Source organism: Xiphophorus hellerii, chromosome 19, assembly GCF_003331165.1.
Source record: "Xiphophorus hellerii strain 12219 chromosome 19, Xiphophorus_hellerii-4.1, whole genome shotgun sequence".
NCBI lineage: Eukaryota > Metazoa > Chordata > Actinopteri > Cyprinodontiformes > Poeciliidae > Xiphophorus > Xiphophorus hellerii.
The window spans coordinates 6709322-6732398 of record NC_045690.1 but is presented as its reverse complement, the minus strand read 5'-3'; the positions used below and the strand labels follow the sequence as shown (position 1 = coordinate 6732398).

The 23077-nt window shown below is 37.2% G+C and overlaps 1 protein-coding gene across 9 annotated transcripts in view; it reads right to left on the bottom strand.

Annotated features, from left to right (window-relative positions):
- The window catches only part of unc79 (unc-79 homolog, NALCN channel complex subunit), a 64592-nt gene that overhangs the window by 16944 nt on the left and 24571 nt on the right, over positions 1 to 23077 (bottom strand). For 5 of the 9 annotated variants that reach the window (XM_032547323.1, XM_032547329.1, XM_032547322.1 and 2 more), the window contains exons 15-32: positions 22147 to 22337; positions 20659 to 20782; positions 19349 to 19489; positions 18355 to 18570; positions 16308 to 16535; positions 14628 to 14769; positions 13407 to 13486; positions 13184 to 13332; positions 11994 to 12151; positions 9366 to 9547; positions 8814 to 9015; positions 8556 to 8738; positions 6085 to 6153; positions 4522 to 4859; positions 4248 to 4430; positions 3391 to 3553; positions 2332 to 2481; positions 377 to 1597 (exon numbers count right to left, since the gene is read on the bottom strand). In XM_032547323.1, the coding sequence (XP_032403214.1) occupies positions 377 to 1597; positions 2332 to 2481; positions 3391 to 3553; positions 4248 to 4430; positions 4522 to 4859; positions 6085 to 6153; positions 8556 to 8738; positions 8814 to 9015; positions 9366 to 9547; positions 11994 to 12151; positions 13184 to 13332; positions 13407 to 13486; positions 14628 to 14769; positions 16308 to 16535; positions 18355 to 18570; positions 19349 to 19489; positions 20659 to 20782; positions 22147 to 22337 (4120 nt within the window). The remainder of the gene's footprint in view (positions 1 to 376; positions 1598 to 2331; positions 2482 to 3390; positions 3554 to 4247; positions 4431 to 4521; positions 4860 to 6084; positions 6154 to 8555; positions 8739 to 8813; positions 9016 to 9365; positions 9548 to 11993; positions 12152 to 13183; positions 13333 to 13406; positions 13487 to 14627; positions 14770 to 16307; positions 16536 to 18354; positions 18571 to 19348; positions 19490 to 20658; positions 20783 to 22146; positions 22338 to 23077) is intronic. The other 4 variants (XM_032547327.1, XM_032547326.1, XM_032547324.1 and 1 more) reach the window with 3 other exon arrangements.

The window sequence follows — 23077 nt, the reverse complement described above, 5'->3', positions numbered from 1 at the left end:
AAATGTGCTAATGATGGAGAAACAGCGTATAGTTACAGGAAAACCATTTAACTGCAGTCATCAGTGGCTATGCTAACTAGACTGAGCATTCTTGACAGGTTCTGCTAGAGGAGTAATTGTCAGCGGTAAGACCCCCTCCTGGCTTTGATTGATTGTTTCTAGATAGCATTGAGAGAAAACAATAGAAAATAAACAGATCATTTGTCTCATACCATCATCACTTAATGACAGCTCCAACAAATATGTAAAAATATATTTTTTCTAAAAGTTACATACTGCAGCAAAAACCTCAGGGATCTGTGTCAACAATTAGAGATTTGTTCCAGTGTTCCTTTCCAACAAGCTGAGCTAATGACCATTTTATTTCGAGTCTTACCCGTCTCAGTCGTCGCCTCTCCTCCCAGCTTGTCGAATGTGTTGAACGAAATGTCCAGGTATTCCCTCTGGATGGCGCTGACGGCGATCTTCCTCTGCTTCCGCTGCCGGGGAACAATCTGGATTTTGAACTCTGCTTCGTCGTTATCGTCTGCGTTGTCGGGTTTGGGCTCGCTGTCGGCTTCGTCCCCCATGTCTTCGTCTTCCTCGTCGTCTCCATCCTCCTCTTCGTCGTTGCTGTCTGTCTTGCTTCTCTCTGGCGAGGAAAGCGGCTCGGCTTTGTCCTCCGGGATGTCCAAGAAGACGGTCCTGCCGGAGGGACTGGAGCCAATCACAGAGGAGTCGTCTAAAGAGGAGTCGGGGACATTCGGAGTCTTCCTCAGTAGATCTCTCTTCTGCTTCAAGGTCATCGGGCTTTCATAGGAAATGTTCTCCAGGCGTTCATGGATTTCTAAAGAGGCGCTTTGAGTCAAACCTTTGAGTTTCCTCTCTGAAGATGGCAGCTCTTTTCCAACCACAGCCTCTGAGTCGTTTTTTTCACTGGAGCAATCCTCAAAGCTCACCTGAACCACAGGAGACAACCGCAACGTGTTGCTGCTAGCAGGGGACGCCAAGACCTTCGGACTCCCGCTGAATCTGGAGCCTATGATGGTGTTGAGGTCGAACTCTTCGTCACTCTCCACGATCCTCAGCGGAGGCAGCGGTTCGAACACCAAGGAGTCGCTGTCGGACATGGAGAGCAGAGAGTGTTTTTCTGGAATAGAGGTGCAGTCTGACGACAGGTCGATGAGGTCTTGGTCCTCTTTCTCCTGAGCCGACCCTTCTAACGAGCCCTGGTCCAGTTTGTCCTCGAACGTTTCCATGCAGCTGAGCCGGACCTCTGGGATGACAGGTTTGGCGGTGTCCGACTGGCCGCCACGGGAACCTCGGCGATCCACGGGATCAACCCGAAACGAAGAACCGTCGCAGGATCCCTTACCCTGCTGCCTGCGGGAGGAGGCGAGGACCGCAGCGGGCGCCTGCAAGTCGCAACGATCGATGCAGGACTTCCTGCGGTGTTCGTCCAAACTGAAAAGGATGGAGTCCGTGTTGGAAATGTCCAGAGACTTTTGCTTATGCATGGCCTGGAGGCGCTTCTTCCTGGTGCTCTCCTCCCTGACACAGTGCAGGATGCTGTCCTGGAGCGCGCTGGCCTCACGGTACTCCGACAGCTCGATTTCACCTGACGCACAGAACAAAAATGAAGATGAGAAGAAAGGGACTCCTGAAATCACAAGCTGTGTTTCCATTAACCACAAAACTCCACAAGTTCGGAGTATGAAAATAAATTTGCTTGATGGAAACACGCAAATTTTGCTAGGATAGTTTTTCAGCCATATCAAAAAAGACATATTTCACAGAACTGCAACGGAAACACTTTTTTCGCATCACACGGGTCACGTGATCAACAGCCAGTTTTCACTCCTGGCGAAAACCACGAAGAAGATGACAGGAAGTAGTAGGAGGATGATGTTTTTTGTTGGTTTTTTTTGGACAGTGTCCAGCTGGCTCCACCAGAGCTCTCACAGCATCACAAAGTTCATAAAAAGTTGCGTGTCATGATAACATGTTGAATCAAGAGCTCTTCTGCAAAATGGCCGAATGCAATTTCCCCAAAATGCCAAATACGTATCTGCTCCCAAGTATAAGCGGATTATCTCTGCAACGGCTGAATAAGATGCTAACGTCTCGTCTGATGGCTAATAGATGATGAGCGCTGGCGCCATCCATCACTGCTGTTATTTTTAATGACTTATCACATAAACAAGCTTATTTACGTGTGATTTTAATTTTATTTCTTATTTATCAGAAACACCATAGCTGCAAAATCGTGTTTTTTTTTAACATTAGCAGAATATAGACAAACATTTGTAAACGCAGCTACTGATGTGGTTTATAAAGGTGAAAACTTCTTACTTCTCTTGGCGTTCAGCTCCACTGGCTGATACTTCACAGACTTGCTGCCTCCAATCCTTTTCAAACGGGCAAAAAATGTCTGGGACTCCTTGTTGGCAGCTCCAGTCGGTGTGTCATGGACGTCTGACTCATCGAAGACGCTGTCTTCCTCTGACGTAGAGAAACAATACAGAACATGGGATTTATCAAAAATGATGTATTATACTTCCTTGAACAGGTTAGGATTTGTCCATGGCGATACAAAACATGTTCATTACGTTTTTGCACAAAATAGTCTTAGATAATGAAATTTTAATCCTTCATTCCATTCAGAATAAGATGTTTCAGGGCATTCTGTCACTTTAAATCCAAATTAGCTGATGCTCGTCATGGCCTCCAACTCAACGTTTACACTCACAGTGAAAAAGGATGCAAAATAATGTGTAACTATACAACTGTACAGATTTGAAAAGCAGAAGTGGAGCCTCCTGTACAGCCAACAAGAATGCAGCAAATGGTTTCTGGATGGTAAGTCAACAATAAAACACTTGTCTTTTCCAGCAGCCATTGTACATTGGTAAAACCAGCTGACCAAATGTGCTGGAGCTTTGCTTGGGTAGCTAGGTAACAGGCTGGATTTGGCTGTAATTGCTAAGTCAACCTCAGCCAAATATACGTATCAACAAATACAGCACAGTATCTGTTGATTGTATGGTGTATGGAAAATGGCTCATTCTCCATACACCAAAAAATATTAAATTATTGCCAAAAACGGTTGGGTGAGTTTTTTTAAGCATTTCGGTTGACTTAGAAGTTATTAAGAACAGATGGAAGTGTAAAAAATGTACAATGTGAATTTATATTTACATAGATCTTACAGAAAATTTCAAAAGGTCATTATTTTGTTATTAAATATCCACATAAGCCTAAATATGTTAGAAAAATTCACAGGTTTCTGTGGAGTGTATTTTATGATTTTTAAAACAGCCAATCAGAAAATCCTTCTCTGCTACACAATCTAAGAATCAGTAATTAATGACTGATAAAATGGCCGAGTTATTAAAGTGTTTCTTTTTTTACCTTTCTCCTTCTCGCTGTAGCGGCTTATGTTGGAGTTGTCGCTGTAGAGCGGCCCGGCGGCGGCGTGTGGACGGCAGCTGTGATACTGAGCGTTCAGGGTGTTGATGGTGATGTGCACCAGGTGAAGCACCACTTTACTGCCATCCATCTCTCGATAAGGGTACTGCAACACAATAAGTACATGCTCTGAAGTTCAGAGTCCACCCAGGTTACAGTTTTTAATTTTTCTGACTGAAGATATTTGCTGCTTCCTGACTTTTTTTTTTATTAATTTCTTCTATTTCTATGGATTTTTGGACTATCTCGTCTCATCATCATAAATAAAATGTTGAATCAACATGAAGAAACTAAATTAAAATATATTTTATTACTTGTTATTTTGTGCCAATAACAGCACAACCAGTAATTTTGTAAACTGCCTAACTGGTCTCGTTTTAGAAGTTGTAATTTTTCTTAAATATTCATTTGGAGATTTTGCCCCTGCAATAAATGTTTAATTTATTTTTATTTAAATGTGAAGGGTGCTGATTAAATATGGTTGAAACCAGAAATTACCAAACACTATAAAAGAGGCAATATTTTTTCCTCACTTTGACTGTAACTCAAACTTACCAAATTACCAAAAACTACTGTGAGAAACTTGTGAAGATCTTTTTTTAAAAAGTTTAAAACTCAGTTATAAAAAAGTACTATTTTAAAATATCAAGAATTATTCATGCAATTTTTTTTGCTGAATTGCGATTTAAAAAATGGGTTGAAAATACTGAATTGTAATATAGATTTACCGAGATACTTCAGTTTGAGAAACCATGACTGTAAATGACTTCTGTGCTGTATTTTTTTTCTTATAAAAATACCTTGTAGAGGATAACAAGCAGAGCTTTGAGCCACATCTGCCGAATATGCGGCTTTAAAGCCCACAAAGAGCATCGGGGCGGCTGCTGAAAATAGTGTCTGAGCTGCGGACAAGCGCAGTACTTCAACACCTGGACCACCAGGGGGAGCAGCTGCTTTCCCAAACCGATATTATAATCCATCACCTGAAGGAAACCACAGTCAGAATCACATTGTTTACAATTCAAACACAACGAAGTGATGCAAAAGTGGAAAATTAAATCAGATTTCAGTCACTTGTGCAATCCCAGCAATGAAGGCGTTGAAGCAGGTGGAGGTTCGCATCTTCTGAGGTGCAATCATGAAGCAGCCTTCCTGTTGATCATAACCCAGCAGCACATACAGGTGCCTCTTCACGGTGTTGAACGCCTTGGCGCTGCTGATGTCAGCGTCGGCGCTGCTCTGGTCTTTGGCCATGAATTTCATGAGTACCATGATGAGCTGGTGAACCGTCTGGTGGTCGATGCCGGCGTCTTCGGGCAGCAGGTCTCTGATTATGGTGTCGTCCTCAGGAGAAGGAGTCTGGCCTGTAAGAGGTGCTGAAGCGTCAGGGTTAAAGTGCAGGAGGAAGCGTGCTACAGGGAGGAGGAGAGGACAGGGAGCAGCAGCAGGGTGGGTAGGGGGGTAACAGCACAGAGATGGGGGAGTCAACTCAACCAGTTCAGGGATAATGGAGACACAATCATGGAGCATAAACACAGAGTTTATGGGGTATGTAAATGGGAAAGAAAAACAAATGAGCAGCAATCTGTTCGCAAAGGAGCACATCTTAATTATTTTCGTTTTAAATGTTAAAACTCAACGAATTTAGAGTAGAATAGATCCAAAGGGAAAATTGCTTATTTGCTGACAAGCTACTCCATCTAAGGTGTTAAATATAAATAACACAAATTACAGATAAAGTTAATCAAATATGTATAACTAGAGTGATGTAAGTAATTCAGTATGACTGAATATAAATAAATAAATAATAAAGAAATAAATAAGCATGCACATGCAAGCGGTCATCTTCTTAAAAGGGAGACACTTTCCATAGGATTTTCATAATATTCAGAATTTTTTAAAATAACATTATTTCTGTCAGCTGTATTAAATACTGACTGAATAACAGAAAATTGTAGGTTTCTCATGGTGCTAACCTTAAGCTATATTTATAAAATAAAATAAAACAAAGCAATCACCACTATTTTTCTATGGCTGAATAGAAAAATAGATAACATATTTGAAACACATAATTCTGAATGAACAGAATTACAGAACGTTCATACAAAAGTATGAAGAAATGCTAAAACGTCGCTTCAAGTGCTTTAACGCCCGACAGCCCTGAAAGTCATCTGTGCTTCTAGGCGCCATGTTTTTTTCCCATTATGTTACAAATTTTCTGCGTTTTTTTCCCCCCGTTTTTCTGTAACCACATCCTCGACTTCGTAGCACATCATTGATTTTTAGTTGATAAGTTGTCGCTTAAGAAGTATTTCGAGTGTTTATATTTCACAACAGAACCGCATAAAGTGCATTTTGAATCCCAAACCGGACTGTTTGAACCGTTACTCTTCACCCCGACGCCATCTTTGTTTTTGCATCAACGGCTCCTTTCAAGAATGACCAGCGTCGCCCTCTGCTGGATGGCGGCCAAACTACAACACTAATAGATCTAATTTTTAACTATTAACCGACAATTAATCATAAGTTATTTAATTGTTGCATCCCTAAGCTCAATTGCTCTGATTTTCACTTTTAAATGTTAGACTGAATGACTTGGTTTCTCCCAAATATGATACAATATATAAGTATGTTTACCTGGCAGGACTTTCTCTATCATATCGCCAAGTGCTGGTGCAGATTGCTCTTGCCTGGTAAGTCTTAGTGCTAAAAACCACAGATGAAGAACAAAATTTAGGAAAATGTACAGGAGGCGATGGAACTGGACACATGATCTTTGAACATGTGATAATAAAAACATAATGAAAACGTTTGATTAAAGACAAAAACCATGACATGTCCATACAAGTCAGACTGTTTGTAAATGAATGGCATGGAAGGAAATTCATCCTTATTTTACCACAAAGAGCAGCACTAACTTGGTAAAAAAAAAAGTTCAAACTTAAAAAATGTGCTTGGACTTTGTGGAAACAAATAGTGATTTTTGTAACAGAAGTAACTCAAAAGAAATATTTATCAGATGTCAATCATAGAAATTGACAGGATCAAAACAAAAATCAGCATCAAAGACAAAAACTTTAAATATTACAAATTTTATTATTCTAAACAAATGAGAAAAATCTCCAGAAAATGTTTGAATATCCATGAAAAAAAAAAGTTACAAAAGACTTTTAAATTTTTTTTTTAATTTGTTCACTCCCCCTTGGTAAAAAAAAATAAAAATAATAAAAAGCTTATCACCTTTTATTGAAACAGTGTAAGCTTACACTAAAACATTTAATCAATGTTATAAAAATTGCTTTAAAGGAAATTATCAGAAGGAAACTTGATGCAGCCAAAACAAATGTAGAGTAACTAAGGTTTTCTTAGAGGTATGTTTTCAGAGTTTAAAGGATTTATTTCCAAGACCTACCAGGCTAGAGGAGAAGAGTAAGGGAGGGAAAATGTCCAACGCTCTCAATGGAAACTGGAGCCGCCTCTGGGGAAGTCACCAGTTCTCCATAAAAACCATTAAAAACCATTAGATGCTATCCAGTCGCCACATGTTTGCACGCCAGGAAAGAGCCTTTCAGTCCCACTCTCATGGAATGTAAATATTAAGTTTTTTTTACTCTACTGAGACTTTTCACTTGAACTGTGTGCTTTGCTCAGATCTCACAATGTTAGTATTGATTCAATACTGATGCCAACTTAGTGTCAATATCAATAGTTTGGATAAACTTTATTGGCTATATGAATTCATCCCAGAACATTGCAGCTGCAGCTAATGATTATTTTAGTAATCTTTAGTTGATAATGATTACTAAAATACTTGTTATCAACTAATTGATTAATCAATTAATCAACTATCTGATTAATTGATTAATCAAGTAAAAAAAAAACCTGGTACATTCTGTGGAGTTTTTATTTAACCACTGACGCCTTTTTATACAGTATTAAAATAAACATTAAAAGATGCAAATAAACAATGAGACTCATTTTAAATGAAAAATACTATGCTATTGTGTAAGCTATAAATAACATTAAGTTAAATAACAAAATCAGGCAAAAGAAAAATGTTTCTATATAAAACTTATTAAACCTTAACAAAAACTGCAGGTGTTTTAAAACAAACTTGTTCTTTATTAAGTGAAGTTTCTCACAGTTGGTTGAATATTGAGAAATTTTACTCAACTAAAAGTAGCAATACTTCATTATAAAAGTACTCAGGTAAAAGTAAAAAGTACAGCTTAGTAAAAATACTCATAAAAGTATTTTTTTCCCCAAAAAGTTACACAAGCAAAGGTAATTAAGTAAATGTAACTAGTTACTACCCAACTCAGGAGTCAGATGAGTAGACTCAGTCACATTTGTTTGAGTAACTTTTTAGGAAAAAATTACTTTTATGAATAGTTTTACTACATTGTATATTTTACTTTTATTTGAGTAAAATGTTTGGATACCCTAACCACTGTAAGTAACTTTACAGAATGAAGAAAAAACAAAAAAACGTTTGAGATACAGACACACCTGCAATTTAAGTGTGCAAATTTTACTTAAGTAAAAGTAGCGATACTTCATAATAAAATTACACAACATAGTAAAAAGTCATTTTTTCCCAAAAAGTTACTCAAGTAAATGTACCGCAACTACTTACTACAACTTCTAGTCATTTGAGTAGAGAAGAAACTAATTACATTTACTCAGTTACAATTGCTTGGGTAACTTTTATAAAAATATACTTTTATGAGAAGTTTTACTACATTGTACATTTACTTGTACTTGAGTAAAATTTCACCTACTGTGAGTAACTTCACAGAATGAAAAAAAATGCTTGAAATACAGGCACACGTCAATTAAATTCAAGTAAGACTAAATTTTACTCAAGTAAGAGTAGCGATACTTCATAATAAAATTACTCATGTAAAAGTAAAATGTAGTAAAAATACTCCTAAAAGTAATTTTTTCCCAAAAACTTACTCAAATAAATGTAACTGAGTAAATGTTTCTAGCCACTCAGCTCTGCTTGTAAGAGTCTTGTGTCTTTAAAGGTCTTTGGAGACAGAGTTTGATTGCTGGTTTCAGCGCAGTGAGGTCAAAGGTCAGATGTATCGTCTTGTTCTACTCACGAAGTCGGTTGCTCAGCGACTCTGGGAGGGAAAAGGTGCGTTTCGATTCCTCCTGGCCTCCCTTCACGCTGTCACGTAGTGAGCGCACGCTCTTCTGCTGGTTCCTGGCGAAACGCGCCCGCCGTATCTTCCACATCGCCGCGTCGCTCAGGTTCGCCACATTGGTTCGCACAGCTGTGATCGCTGTGAAAAAGAAAAGAGAAACCTTAATCTGTAAAGACGATCGGCTGTAATTCATCAAGCGTGACGACTACGTACTGGTGGGGAAGGGAAACTCCTTGTTGCAATCCAGGTGCAGCTGAGCCTCCAGCGACAGCGTCTCAAAGCGGTTGACGAAAAACTCCCAGCTCAGAGCAGGAATGTCTTTCTTCAGGAAGTGCAGCAGGAGAAGTTTGCTGAGAATGATGGGCCGATCCCTGACAACGGTGTCAAACTGGAAGTCCAGACACAGACACAAACCCTGCAGAGCCAACAGGTTCACAAACACAACAAAAAAATCATCATCTTACTCAATATTGATCAAGACGTTCACACACTAAAATCAATTTTGAGTACTCTGTCCACCTCTTCCTTTAAGCAATTTGACAAAATTAGTTAATGTAGATCGAAAGGTGAACACTCACAAAAAATAGACACTTCTAGTCTTTATAAGCTTTGAAACAGCATATAAATTTACACAAATAGTTCCTCAGAAAGGAATAAAAACTTCGGACATTACTCGTGACAAACATTTGATTTGCAGAACTTCAAAACAGAAAAAAGTGACCCCAATGTTTCCTACATATCAGTTATTTTCTGCTATCGGCTGACCTGCAGCGCCGGCCTCTTGATGGTGTCCAGCAGCAGTCTGGCCCTGGTGGCCACCGAAGGGTTGACGTCCTCCACCGAGGCCAGGAAGCAGCAGAAAGCGTGGGCTAAGGAGTACTTCAGCAGGTGGTTTTTGGTCACAGCGCTGATGTCCAGAAAACGACACAGCACCGCCACCTTCTCGACTAGAGAGAAAGAAAAATGATCAGGAACAAACTGTGAATAAGAGGAAAGAAGCTACTACATGCTAGGGACACAAACAAATTAATAGTCAGTCGATTAATGCCTTATTAGATTAAAATTTATTCCAACTGATTAACTAAAACATCCGCTTTAAAAGTCCTTTTAGTATTATAGTTCGGCCGCCATCCAGCAGAGGGCGCAGCTGGTCATCCTTAAACGGAGCCGTTGACGCAGAAACAAACAAAGATGGCGGCGGAGCCAGAAGAGTAACGGTCCAAATTTCTAAACTAAGTCCGGTGTGGGATGCAAAATGCATTTTATGCGGTTCTGTTTTGAAATATAAACACTCGACAAGCTGCTAATGTTTCATTTTGATAGCGCTGATTTAGCTGTGTTGAATTAAACGTTTGATTTTGAGGGTTTTGTGAGTCAGAGTACTTCATGGAGCAAAGTTTTAACATTCCTTCAAGAGCAACCACAGACATGAACGTCTCTCTGTTCATGGGGCATTAACTGTTTTTCATATTTTATAATTTCCATCTTTTATTTTTCTATTCAGCAACCTAAGAGGGGCCTCTACTGTTACATTTTATAAATATGTCTAAGTTTAATAATGTTAGTAAACGAAATGTTTTTATTTAGTCAATACTTCGTATTGCTAACACAAAATAATGTAAAAATTTTAATATATATATTTTAAATTCAGGATATTATAAAAAAAATTGCCCTTTATGTTCTGGAAAGTGTTACAAGTCAGTTTTGTTTTTTTAACATGGCCGCTTATTAATTAATTGTAGTCAATCGATAAAATCAATCAATTTTAGATTAATTCATTAATTGATAACTTGCATCTCTACAACATGCCCAGCAGCATTTCATTTAATACAGATGATTTATGGTGTTTTAGTCAAAGTATTTTTATTTTTATAGATATAATTTTAAAGTGACCAGTAGAATCAAGAAACCATTTGAATAGCACCTGCTACACAACATGAAATAGACTTAAAGATCTCAAAAATCCACACATATCGCTTCAATCTAAAAAAAGAAAAAACCCTCAAGACTTTCTGAGAAACAAAGTCATTCTCATCAACCGTTTCTCTGTTCTCAAAACAGCAGAGAAACCATGGAGAATTTTTCTTTGAGCAGCCAGTCAATCACAAATACTCCTTGTATTTAATTTCACGTATTTCAAAAAATATATTTTTTAAAGGCAGATGTTGTAATTCCCACATAAGTGCAATCATTGAATGTTATACCCTGGAGGTAGTTGTCTCCTCACTTTGAGAATCACTGCTTTAGAAACATTTGAAAATCTGATGTTGACCACTAGGTGTCAGTATGGGAGAACAATTGAGTTTAGGCAGCGGTCTGAAAGCCTGTTGGTGCCATTTATGACTGAAATATATTGGAAAATAATGCCAAGATGTGTACATTTATAATTCTGACACAAACTTTAGATAAATACATAGTTTCTGCATAGAAAGTCTTATTTAATAAATTCCAAAACTCTTCTTTTTCTGAAGCGTTGCTGAATCTTTGTGTTATTTCTACTTATTTCCAATAAACCCAGATATCTACTGTCACCGTATCATTTGCCTAGTGCTTTGTGTCAACATTGTAAAGCTGCTCTCCATCTGCAATAAGGCAGGATAACCATTATTAATTACTAACCTAATAGGACTGACACGAGTAAACGGCTTAATCACGATTAATCGTTTATTGAAATTATCCTCAACTAATTTACTAATCGATTAATCATTAACTGGAGTATTGAGACAAAAAAGGGGAATTTGGTGAAAGAACAAAACAGTCAAAGTAGTAATTAACCCAAAACTACAAAAAATATAACAATTTTGCATTTAAGATGAAAACAATCCCCTCAAGTGGCAAAATTTTAGCCACAAATCTGTATAAGCACTTCTTACTACCTATTAATCAGTTAATCCAAAAAAACAGACACAGATCATCCCTACACTTTATTTACAGCCCTACTTTATTTATGTTAAGTGAAATAAAAGGGGTTGAATTTTCACATGTTCATGTTAAAAGTATGTTTTTTAGCTTCTTTGCTACAAATAGTCAAGCATTCACTAAAAGTAATGGTATATTATTGCATTTTAGATAATAAAATATTTTTATTCTTATTAAAAAAATAAAAATAATACTAATATTAAAAATACATTTTAAAAATTAGTATACAAAATGGTGAAATGAAAAATCAGCCGAATATGCCAGTAATCAATTAATCATCAGAATAATTGTAAGTTTCAGCTCTAAATCCTAAAACGTCTCATTTGGCAAAACATAAAAACACTAGTTTACTAATTCCCTGTACTGCTTGTACAGGGAAAATATTTAATAATATACAGTATATATATATACTGTATATACATACATATATTAATGTCAGTAAAGATTAGGATACTAACAATCAGGCTCTCTCACCAGCTTCAAAGCGTATTTTCCAGTCTTTGCTGTTGAAGTTTGTGTTGATGAGCTTCCAGAAGATGTCGGCTCCATGGGACAGTGAGAGCGCGTGGAGGAGCTGCGGCACGGCCAGCGAGGCCAGCTGGCAGAACTCGGACTTCAGCATCGACCACAGGCTGAAACACAGAACGCACCAGGAGTCACAGAGCGACCCGAAACTAACCAGACCAACCGGGGTGCAGGCCTGTCACCATAACAGATTTTGCTGGATGATAAATTGTCTCAGAACTTATTGCGATAAATGATAATATTGTTGTTTTGAGACCATTTTCTAGCAATATAGTAGCAATAATGGCATAATAATGCAAGAACTCATTCTCAAGGATCCATACAATTTTAATTCTAGTGAAAACTTAAACACTGCAACCAGAAGACATTTGAAATATCCAAAATGAATAACAACGGAAACAAGAAATAAATTGAATTATGAAGTTTGTGTAAAAAAAAAAAAAATTTTTAAAAAAGGAATAGTTGAGACTGAAGACTTTTGTCATTCAGTTTTTGGTAAAAAGAGAGAGAAAAGAGAAAAAAAATGATTGAGTTTCTTTTAATTTTTTATGAAATTAAATGATTTATTGTTACAGGCCTAGAGGAGCGTCCAAAGTACGGCCCGGGGTCCATTCGTGGCACTAAAAACAAATTTCACATTTGAAGAATAACCTAAACTTGGTTTGGTGGTTAAAATCTTAAAATGGAAAAAACAACGTGCAAAAAAAAAAGTATTTATCCGGGGTTTTACTTTTAATTTAATTTATTAGTAATAAGGACCAAAAACATCCAGTAGCTTTTAACGCAGACCTGGGGATGCACACTGGAAAATAAAACAGGAGTGAGCCATGAACTGTTCTTGTCGCTAAAATGAGACAAAAAATCCAGAAAAAGATGAAAGATTTATGATTTGCTGTTTTGCTTTGTTTTGTTTTAATCTGGTAAACTTGCAAGACTTTTTTGTTTTAAGCCTACAAAGAACTACAGATATTCGACTGCTTTGTTAATTTCATCAAAATGTTGTGTTTATTTAGCGAGTAAAAATACCAAAATAAAATTGTTAGAAGTCCTAAAAATGTTGTGGCGCCTGAAGAAATTACAACTTGACATTTTTGGCCCGTATGCCAAAAAGTTTGGACACCCCAGCGTCCTTTCTCCACCTGGGGATGAGCTTCTTCTCCTGGATGTAGGCCAGGAACTGCGGGTGATCCTTGCAGGCCAGGTACAGACACTCTCCATGCAGGCACAGGATCTTCAGGCAGTTCAGCATGTTAAACAAGATGTCAGGCTCCTCAAACTTGGACATTTCCTGACAACACAGCAACAATCCATGACTAACAATCAAAATGCATAAACCAGCATGTACTGGTTCAGAGTAGCTACCTGCAGGATGGTGTATATCAGCTTTAAGGACACAGGAAGCTGCTGGTAGGAGAACTTTTTGTCAGAGTTGTTCTTCATAGCTGGAAGGAAAAAAACGATTTAACACAATTCAACTAAATAATAAACAAATTTTCTGTAAACGAGGCTCTGGTGATAAAGTTGCACATCACAAAACAATAACCGTATGCAAAAATGTAAAATGGTAAACTAAGCAGAAGAGCAGTGAATCTCAATATGTAAAAAAATATACAGTTTTCAGTTGGGTTTTTTTCATCTATTCAAATGTACATGGCCATAAAGGTGCTGGAATTCTGCTAGGGGTTGCTAGGTAACAGAGTGGGCTTGGTTGAGGTTGCTAGGTAACGGCACAACTCCTGTGGAATATGACTCAGTAACTGGGAGGTTTTTGAAACGGCTCATTTTCCAGACACCAAAAAACATGAACTTACTGCTGGAAAAACAGCTGGATGGTTTTTAGAAGCAGTTGAGACCCAAATAGAAGCACAAAATGTGCAAAATGTGGGCTTTGCATTTTAGATCTAGTTTAACTAAGTTTTTGCATTAATCCTAATTTTATAGAAGCTAGAATCACAATTATTGAGCTGATTTTACTCAGAAGAAAATCCTTGCAGCGTCCTGCCAAAAAATTACAAACTGTATGCTGATACAATCATGTTTTGTATCCACAATGACTTACTGATCTGTTTTTATAAATAAAAATGTTATTATTTTAATGATTTCAACAAAATTATACTTCTTTTTGTTTATTACATTTGACTTTTTACTGTAAAATGTAGATCAAATTAAAAAAAGGCCACAAAATATGTGCTTTTTGGATCATTGATGTTGTCTTTGAGTTATTTTGGTGGCAAAACTAACCACCTTAAAATGAGCTTTTCTCCAACCTTAAAAATAGATATGAAGACTTTATCAGGTCGATATGTATCAGTGACTTTGTTTCTCACCTGTTTTTGAATTTCTTTAAATCGGGACAAAATGTTTTATGAGATCTTTTACTTCATCTTGTTCAAACCGTAATTAATCCTGAATAAGGATGGAGAAACTGAACCAAACAAATTTGTTTTATCACGGCCCATGAATTAAGTGGGTGACAAGTTTTAATCTTTTTTCCATCTATAAACTGCATCTAAGTGTGACAAATAAAGGCATCAGTTGTTTCTGTTTCTGTTTCAAGTCAGCCACAGTGAAACTGATCCAGACCTGGGTTCTCAGGAGAATGGTTGTTGGGGTTGTCGTTGTTCGGCTCACTTGGGTTTTCTCCTTCCTCACTTCCATTTTCCGTCCCAAGAGAGAAATCTGGTTGACATGGGATCAACGTGTCCTCCAAACAGTCCGTTGACTCCTATAGAGACAGAAAATGTCTCATTGTTAATCTCCTGCGTGATGAATCACGTCTTGACGTTTATATTCATAGTGTAGCTGAACTTCACTTTCCCAACTCTTTTTCAGGAAAATGTTACTAAATGAAGAATCTGAAAGACGGTTTGAATAATGAGTCAAATGTGGGGTTCATTCCTGGTATTTGTGTTGGTATTTTAAAGAACAAAATAAAAATTATTTATATAAAAAACTTATGAAACTTTAACAAAAACTGCAGGTGTTTCTGTGTCTGTTTAACTTTTGGAAAATCCAGAGTTTTACTGAAGAAACAGTAGAAATACTTCATAATAAAATGACTCAAGTAAAAGTAAAACATACAATGTAGTAAAAATATTCCTAAAAATATTTTTTTTCCAAAAAAGTTGCTCAGGTAGATGTAACTAGTTACTACAAATCCATAAATTTGACTCAAATTAGAGAAGCGATACTTTATAATAAAAATACTCAAGTGAAAATTAAAAGTACAGCATAGTTACAATACTCCTAAAAGTAATTTTTTTCCAAAAACCTACTCAAGTTAATGTAACTAGACTACAAATCTATAGTCATTTGAGTAGAGTAGCAGCTAGTTACAGTTACTTAGTTTGCTTGAGTAACTTTTTGGAAAAAATTACTTTTATAAGTAGTTTTACAACATTGTACCTTTTATTCTTATTTGAGTAAAATGTCTGGATACTGTACCTACTGTGAGTATCTACACAGAATGAAGAAAAAACAAAAAGTGCTTGAGATATAAACACACCTATAGATTAAGTTCAAGTAAGAATAAATTTTTACTTCATTATAAAACTACTCAAGTAAAAGTACAAAGTACAGAGTAGTAAAGATACTCAAATATTTACTCAAGTAAAAGTAACTAGTTACTACACAACTCTGGAGTCATTTGATCAGAGTTGGGTAGTAACTAGTTACATGTACCTGAGGACCGTTTTGGAAAAAAATTACTTTTATGAATATTTACGACATTTACTTTTACTTGAGTAGTATTTTATAAAGTATCGCTACTCTTACTTGAGTAAAATATCTGGATTCTCTACCTACAGTGAGCAACTTCACAGACTGAAAAAAAACAAACTATGAGATATAGACTTATTTAGCCTTTAAGTTAAATCAAGACTTCTTGTTTGTGCCCAAATTTTACTCAAGTAAGAGCAGTGATACTTCATAATACTCAAGTAAAGGTAAAAAGTAAAAAGTAAAAATACTCCTAAAAGTAAATTATTTCCAAAACGTTACTCAAGTTGCTTTGCAAATGACTCTAGAGTTGGGTAGTAACTAGTTACATTTACTTGACTAACCTTTTGAAAACAATGCACTTTTAGGAGCCATTTTACTACGTTGTACTTTATACTTTTACCCGAGTAGTTCTATTATGAAGTATCACCACTCAAATGTTACTACTTACTACCCGACACCGAGGTAGATGGCGGTATTTGATGGTTGAGAGAAGGAGTCTGCAGGGCTTAAACATAAAGCAAGGTTAATTTATGCGCGTCTCACCACCAGGCGGATCTCCTCCCGGGGGGTCAGCCTCTCCAGAAGCTCACAGCCCAGCTGGTAGCACAGGATGCTGGATTGGCACAGGCTACACTCAAGGGCCTTCTCATCCTTCTGGCAGGTGTGGGATCCGCCCCAGGGGGCCTGGAAGACGTTGTTGATGATGCCGACAATATCCTTCCCCAGGCTGCTGTCTAGACCCAGCATCACACCGTCGTCCTGCAGCTCCATCTGCGCCGGCATGGGGGAAACAGACACGTAACGGGGCAGAAAGTGGAGCGCGACACAAATTTAAAGATCCCACCTGTGGGCCGCGCTGGAACTGAAATGTGTCTGTGTAGAATTAAGCTACTGCGTTCAGCTGAAACCGGATAATTACCTTTTTTTTCTGTCTCTATTTTCCTAATTTAGGCCTGTCATGATAACAGCAAAATGTCCCAGAAGATATTGCCATAAACGATAATATTGTTGTTTGACACCATTTTGAAATAATATAATTGTGATGGTATAATAATGCAGGAACACATTCTCAAATGTGACCTATAAATGCTAATGAACATTTAACACTGGAACTGGAAGACATTTTAAATATCCAAAATAAATAAACAAAACAACAAATAAAATGAATTATGACGTCTCCAAAGCAACAAATTGAAGACCAGTTTTGATAGAAAGAAGGATGATAAATCATGAAAATGGAAATTATTGAGCTGGTTTTAATTTATCAGGCAATAAATTGATTTATTGATTACTGCGACAGGCCTACTATCATTTCTATTTGTTGAAAGCCACCCCATTATATGAGAGACTTTGATTTATTGTGATTGTGATTTATTTTTACACTCTTCAAAATTCAGAGGCTCACGCACATTTCTTTAGATTTTGGCAGAATTAATTTTGAACTGTATGACACGTTTCATCAAAACACTGACTTTCATTGACCTAAAGCCACTTTGAGACTATTTTAGTAGCAGTTTTAGGGTCATTTCCATTTGAAAAACTCATATGTGCCAAAGCTTTAACTTTCCACTGCAAAAACACAAAATCTTACCAAGTATTTTGGTCTAGTTTCTAATGCAACATATTAGTACATTTGAAATGAGACAAAACTACCTTACAATTATCTCTTTAGCAAAATGCGCTTGTTTTAAGTAAACAATTTCTTAATTAAATAATATTAATTCCACTGGCAGATTATCAAGAAACCCATTGTAACATGATCAAAACTCTTTAAAATGAGATAATTTCTTGTTATAATAAATATAAAACCACAACCCATTCTCACTCCCTACTCGTCATATATTGACGCTTGTGCAGGTCCCTCAGCGTCACATGTTGACACGTCGGGTACCCCCTTCCCGTCAATAATTGATGCGAGGGGTGAACCGTAAGCCTAACCGTAACTTTTCCCCTAACCCTAACCAGATTGTCGTTTTTTGACGCTTAGGGAGCGCCCTTCTCGTGAACTACTGGCGCAAAGTGGTTTCCCGACGCGTCAACATGTGACGCTGAGGGAACCTTCCAAAATCGTCAAAATCGTCGCGTCATATATTGACGCGAAGGGAATACCCTTCGCGTCAATATATGACGCATGGTCAGAACTCGTCCCGACTCGTCAATATATGACGAGTCGGGAGTGAAAATGTGTTGAAAACCATTTGGCCAAATGTCCTGGAGTTCTGCTTGGGTTGCTAGGTAACGGGGCCAGACTTGGCTGGGGTTGCTAGGTAACGACGCAGTGCCCATGGAATGTGAGCAGTCGGTTTTTAAAACGGCTTGTTTTCCCAGCAACAAAAACATTAATTTAATGCCAAAAAACGTCTGAGTGTTTTTTTTTAAGTGCTAGAAGCAGCTGAGACCCAAATGGAAGTAAAACAAAAAGTGAGTTTTGCATAATACAGTATGTCCCATGTAAATGTATAGTAATCCCAGTGTGTGTAAATTTCTGAATCTGATAAAACTATTAGAAATATAACAAGGTTTGCACTGGTGCCTTTTACCAGTCATACATAAAACTTTCCAAGAATAAATTAATGATTTTATGTGTCACCTGCTTTAAGATGAGGTCAAACATGAGGATGAAACAGCCGAGGTTCATGTCGTCGTCGTCACAGTCCAGGTCCAAGGCACAGTTTCCGGTGGCGTGACCCAGGTTCTTAAAGGGGCTGCAGCGCAGCGGGCTCCTGAAGGGGCTCCTGAAGGGGCTGGGGAACGGGCTCAGGGTGTTGTGCTGCCCGCGTCGGCCCGGATCCGACACGACGCTCACCTAAAACGAGCCGGACCGCCATCAGACAAACAGAAACTTATGTTTCACCTTCATGTTTCAACCGTCTTTGCTTTTTTACACACGTTCTTTAATCCTGAACAGCACAAATCAAGAGCCGTTCGCTGGTAAAGATGTAGACATAATGTCACATCGCAGCCAATTCCAATTAAGACCCTCCAAGACGGCTATTTTTAGAGAGCGGTGGTTACCGTGGCAACGCACAGCACGTCCCAGTGAGTGATAAAAATACATATCTAAAAGAAAATACATGTGGGCAACCTGCACTGCAAAAACACTAAATTTTAACAATTATTTTTGGTCTAGTAGTTTCTAGTGCAAATGTTTTAGACACTTTATTTATTTATTTGTATTTTTTCTTTACTTTTTAAAATGTGTGTTTTATTGTGCATTGTTATGCGTTTGTGTGGTTATGTGTTCAAATCTGGAAAATCTAAATAAATAAAATAAAAATCGAAACATTTTAAGACTACACTGCAAAAGACACCAAGGCTTACCAAGTATTTTTACCCTAGTTTCTAGTGCAAATATCTTATTACACTTGTAATAAAACAAAACCAACTTATAAGTAACTTTTCAGGAAGATACAGGAGCTTGTTTTAAATAAATAATTCCTTAATTTTGACAAAAAAAAGTACTTGTTCAACTGGCAGATTATTTCACTTGTAATAAAGACATTTGTCCACGTTATAAGTGGATTAATTTGCCAGTTGAACTGGTACTTTTTCATCAATGTTAATAAATCTGCCGTCCTGCTCACCCGGCGAGCGCCGGTGTTGCCAGAGAGGTCGGAGGCGCGAGCCTTTCTCTGATTGGCCAGCTCCTTCAGCGAGTTCACGCCATCGGAGAACATCCCGATCAGCAGCTGGAGAGGCACAACGATGTCCAGCTCTGACAGAACCTTGGTCCAAACAAAACACAGAAACCAATTCAAAGGTTTAGCATCTGCACATCTCAAGAAGGAACAAATTTGAGTCCTACTTACTTTTATCAAAAAATGTGATTCAATATTTACCTATTGTTGAATTTTCAATGCTGCTATCTGCAGAATTATAATCTGTAAACAAGGCTAGCTTACAGTATGTCTGAGAAATAGGGCTGAAACGATTAATCGTGATTAATCAATTACTGCAATAAATCATCCTCTAATTTAGTAATCAATTACTCGTTAACGGGAGTATAAAGACTCAAAAGTAGGACATTTGCTGAAAGAACAACACATTCAAAGCAGTAATTTAGAAAATTGTGCAAAAACTAAATACATTTTGCGTTAAAGATAAAAAAAACTTTTGTCTGTAAATATGCTCTTACCAAAACTCAACTTTCATAGTTTTAGCTTCACCTGGTTCAAATTCTGTAAAACAAAATCTCTTAAGCAACTTTTTCTATCCATTTATAAATTGGTAAACACAAAAACAAACAGATCAACCCTAAATTATAATAATGTTAAGTCAAGTATTTACCAAGTACCAAGTATTTTTGGTCTAGTTTCTAGCTCAAATATCTTAGTCCACTTAAAATAAGACAAAACTAACTTAAAAGTTACTTTTAAGCAAGGTTTAAGAGGTTTCAAGTCATTAATTGTTTAATATTGATAAAAAGCACTAGTTTTCCTGACATATTATTCCACTTATAACAAAACATTTTTACCACTTTATAGGCAATAAAATATTCACTTTCTTTCTCAGAATAATTGATAACTAAAATAATCGTTAGCTGCAGCCCTACACATACATATAAAATTTGTCATTTAAATGAAGTCTGTTGCACATGCAGCTGCTCTTTCTGATGCGATTTTGACCCAGTTTCTGAGAGGAAACATAAGTAATCTCTTGATAAAATCTGAGACAGAAATCATGAAACTCTTCCATGTGTACAAGCAGAAAACTGTGAGTGCATATGGGATGAAAGCCCAAATCCCCCGCCGCCGCCATCAGTCTCAGTCTGTGACCCAGATCCATATTCAGCAGGGCCCCCAACCGGACTCTCATGCCCGGTTACACCTGTTCAATTCACACTCGCTGTGGACGGAGCTGCAGGAGGAGAGCAGACCTGTGTGTGTTTTCTTACATGCAGCCACAGAAGAGCCTGCTCTTGCACCGACGCCGGGTAGCCGGAGAATCTGCAGCTGATGAAGCCGAACATCTCCTCCATGGAGAAAGGCAGGGGGCACAGCTCAATATCAAACATCTTACTGCAGGCAGAGGAGCAGAGAACAGAAAATCAGGTCCATACACTGCAAAAACGTAAAATCTTACCAAGAATCTTGGTCTAGTTTCAAAATAAGACGAAACAAGCTCCTTTATCTTGATGAAAAGCTACTTTTAAGTTATTTTTTTGTCTTATTCACTGCAAAAACACAAACTCTTACCAAGTAAATTCATTCTAGTTTTAGTGCACTTGAAATAAAAGAAAAATAACTTACAATTAACTTTTGAACAAGAGCTAGATGCTTGTTTCAAGTCAATAACTGCTTAATAAAACATTTTTCCTGTTTTTAGTGAAAGAATCTGAAAGTAGAACTACTACATTTTTAAGTCAATAATTAGGAATTAATAATTAGAAATTACCGACAAGCTGAAAAGTTACTTTTTAAGAAAGCTTTATCTTATTTCAAGTGTAATAAAATATTTGAACTAGAAACTAGACAAAAATGCTTGGTAAGATATTTGTGTTTTTGCAGTGCAGAAAGCACAACTTCTGTGCAAAAATAACACACCATTAATCAATGGTAATAAACAACAAATGGAGACTTCTTGTCCTTATGGTGCAGAATAACCATCGGGTGAGTTCTGGAAATCATTTTAAATTGCACGCTCAAGTATCACGGTGTCTATTTTAAGAGTAATGGTAGTCCAATACTGCATCCAAGAAGTCCTTTCACTGCAAAAAACAAAATCTTACCAAGTTTTTTGGGTCTAGATTCCAGTGCAAATATCCTACTACACTTGAAATAAGATAAAACTAACTTACAATTTACTTTTAGCCAAGACAGAGGAGCTTGTTTTAAGTCAATAATTCCTTAAAATTAGCAAAAAGTAGGAGTTCCACTGGTAGATTATTTCATTAATTGGAAAAAAAAGTCTTGTCAGCTTAATAATTTTGGCCAGTGTAGCAAGGACACAAGGAGGCATGTTACAATAAGCAATAAATCAATTAATCTCGTGAAAAATTAAAACAAGCTCAATAATGGTCATTTGCATAATTTAGCGTTTCTCTCTTTTTCTACCACAAACTGGGTAATAAAAGTATTCAGTTGGTGTTTTGGTCTCAACTAGACATTTTTTGAAGGACAATTTTGTTTTTAGAGACTCCATGATCCATTTTATTTGTTGTTTTGTTTATTTATTTTGAATATTTAAAAGGTCTTCCAGTTCCAGCGTTAAATGTGGATTAGATTTTAAAGTTTGTTGATCTTTGAGAATGCATTCTTGCATCACTGTTATATTACTTGGAAATGGTTTCAAAGCAACAATATTATCGTTTATCGCAATAACTATTGCAAAATTTGTTATCCCGACAGGCACAGACTCAACTGTTAGCAGAAGACGTTTGTACCTGAGCACCTCCCTGAACTCTTTGAGCTGGTTGTCAGGCACCTCGGTGCGGATGGCCTCCAGCCACTCCGGCATGAAACACTCCCACAGCGGCTGACTGATCACATTGTAAGGTATCAGACACAGGATCCGGTTCAGACCCTCTTTCAGCTGTGTCACCGTGCTACATGACTTATCCCAGTAACCTCCCACCTGTGGGAGAAGACGCTGGTGATTAGCTGTGAGTAAACACTGCAAAAGCACAAAATCTTAACGAGTATTTTTGTCTAATTTCTACAGCAAATATCATAGTACACTTGTAATGTGGCAAAAACAAAAAAAAAATTACCAAGTAATTTTGGTTTAGTTAGTAGTGTAAATATCTTAGTAGGCTTAAAATAAGGCAAAACTAACTTACAAGTAACTTTTCAGCAAGATATAGGAGCTTGTTCTAAAGGGGAAATTTATATTTTTCACAATTTTGTACTTCCGTTTGGGTCTCTACCACTCCTAGAAATATCTGAAGCGCTTAAAAAAGAAACATCCAGCTGTGTTTTTCCAATAAATTAAAGTTTTTTGGTGTCTGTGGAATGAGTTGTTTCAAACCCCTTGCAGGCACTGCCCTGTTACCTAGCAACGCAGCGGAATTCCGCTCGTCACCTAGCAACCGGCTAGATTTAAAAGAATTAGTTCCACTGGCAGATTACTTCACGTATAAGAAGATATGTTTCCCATGTTATACTCTGCCAGTGGAACTCGTACTTTTTTGTTAACATTAAGGAGTTATTGACCTAAAACAAAGTTCCTATATTTTGCTGAAAAGTTACTTTTTGTTTTATTTCTACTGCACTAAAAACTAGACCAAAATGACAGTTTGGTAAGAGTTTTTTTTTTCAGTGAATAAGACAAAAAGTAGCTTTTCAGCAAGATATAGGAGCTTGTTTGAAGTAGAT